Genomic DNA, 976 nt, shown 5'->3' on the forward strand with positions numbered 1-976 from the left:
ATGCATATCACCGCGAATATCGCGTTTTTCATCGAGTATTACGACGCCACTTCACGTAAAACGGGTGAAACTCAATTAAATATTTCGAATATTCAATATGTGAGTTAATACGTCTCGAAATTGGTACTACTGGTATTTGGTGAGGTGGCGTAAAGCTCGGTGATTGTGCAGTAGTTGTCGAGTATGTTTTTCACTAGTGTTGTTTTTCAAATCACTAGGGTGAAGCTTTATTGAATCACACCTTGTCGCGAGGTGAGGTTGCGATAAAATGGAATATCATTGAAATTGCGCAGTGAAGACAACTGAACTCGTGGAGAAGTAAATTCAGACTTTTGAGAATTTGTTTGTATGATGTATTCGGCTGAGGACTGCTATCTCAACTGTAAATGTGTGATTGCCAGGCGCCTTGTTCTGGTGATGGTACTCTGCGTAAATCGCCCGATCTGTGGTCCAGATGGCATCCTAATGCCGGCCTCAGCTGTCACAGGCTACAGCGTTCAATTTTGAAACGTACGGCTACTCTGGTGAAGGTTGGAGGCGTTATTGTGTAAGTGAACTTCAGTGTGTTGTAATCGATTACCATGGCGCGCGCTTTTTAGATATTCGACTTGTGCATTGAATCCGATTGAAGATGAGGCTGTGGTGGGCAGTGTTGTGGCGGCATCTGAGGGAGCGTTGGAGTTGGGAGAATGGAAGGAGGCTCCGAAGGGTCTTAAATATGAGAAGGGCGTTTCGTCGTGGAAGGTTAAGAGCGGCGGTCGATGGTAAGAGGCTACATGTATGGGGACAGTGTCGCACACTTCATCGGGGAGGAGGTTGCCGGCTTGGTGTTAGCTTTGGAAAACAGTAAGATTTGGAATAAACTGTTAAATTTGGTGATAAACTGTTAAATTGGTGGTAAACTGTTAAATTTGGTGATAAACTGTTAAATTGGTGATAAACTGTTGAATTTGGTGATAAACTGTTAAATTTGGTG

General features: G+C 43.4%; 1 protein-coding gene across 1 annotated transcript; it reads left to right on the forward strand.

Annotated features, from left to right (window-relative positions):
• Positions 1-386: 386 nt before the first annotated feature.
• Pmar_PMAR026099 (hypothetical protein) lies at positions 387-850 on the forward strand (the record flags this gene model as incomplete). The annotated part of the gene is made up of 3 exons (XM_002783005.1): positions 387-547; positions 600-764; positions 835-850. 3 exons carry the CDS (start codon positions 387-389, stop codon positions 848-850), a joined length of 342 nt encoding a protein of 113 aa, XP_002783051.1.
• Positions 851-976: the final 126 nt, after the last annotated feature.

Source organism: Perkinsus marinus, assembly GCF_000006405.1.
Source record: "Perkinsus marinus ATCC 50983 genomic scaffold scf_1104296937832, whole genome shotgun sequence".
Taxonomy (NCBI): domain Eukaryota; phylum Perkinsozoa; order Perkinsida; family Perkinsidae; genus Perkinsus; species Perkinsus marinus.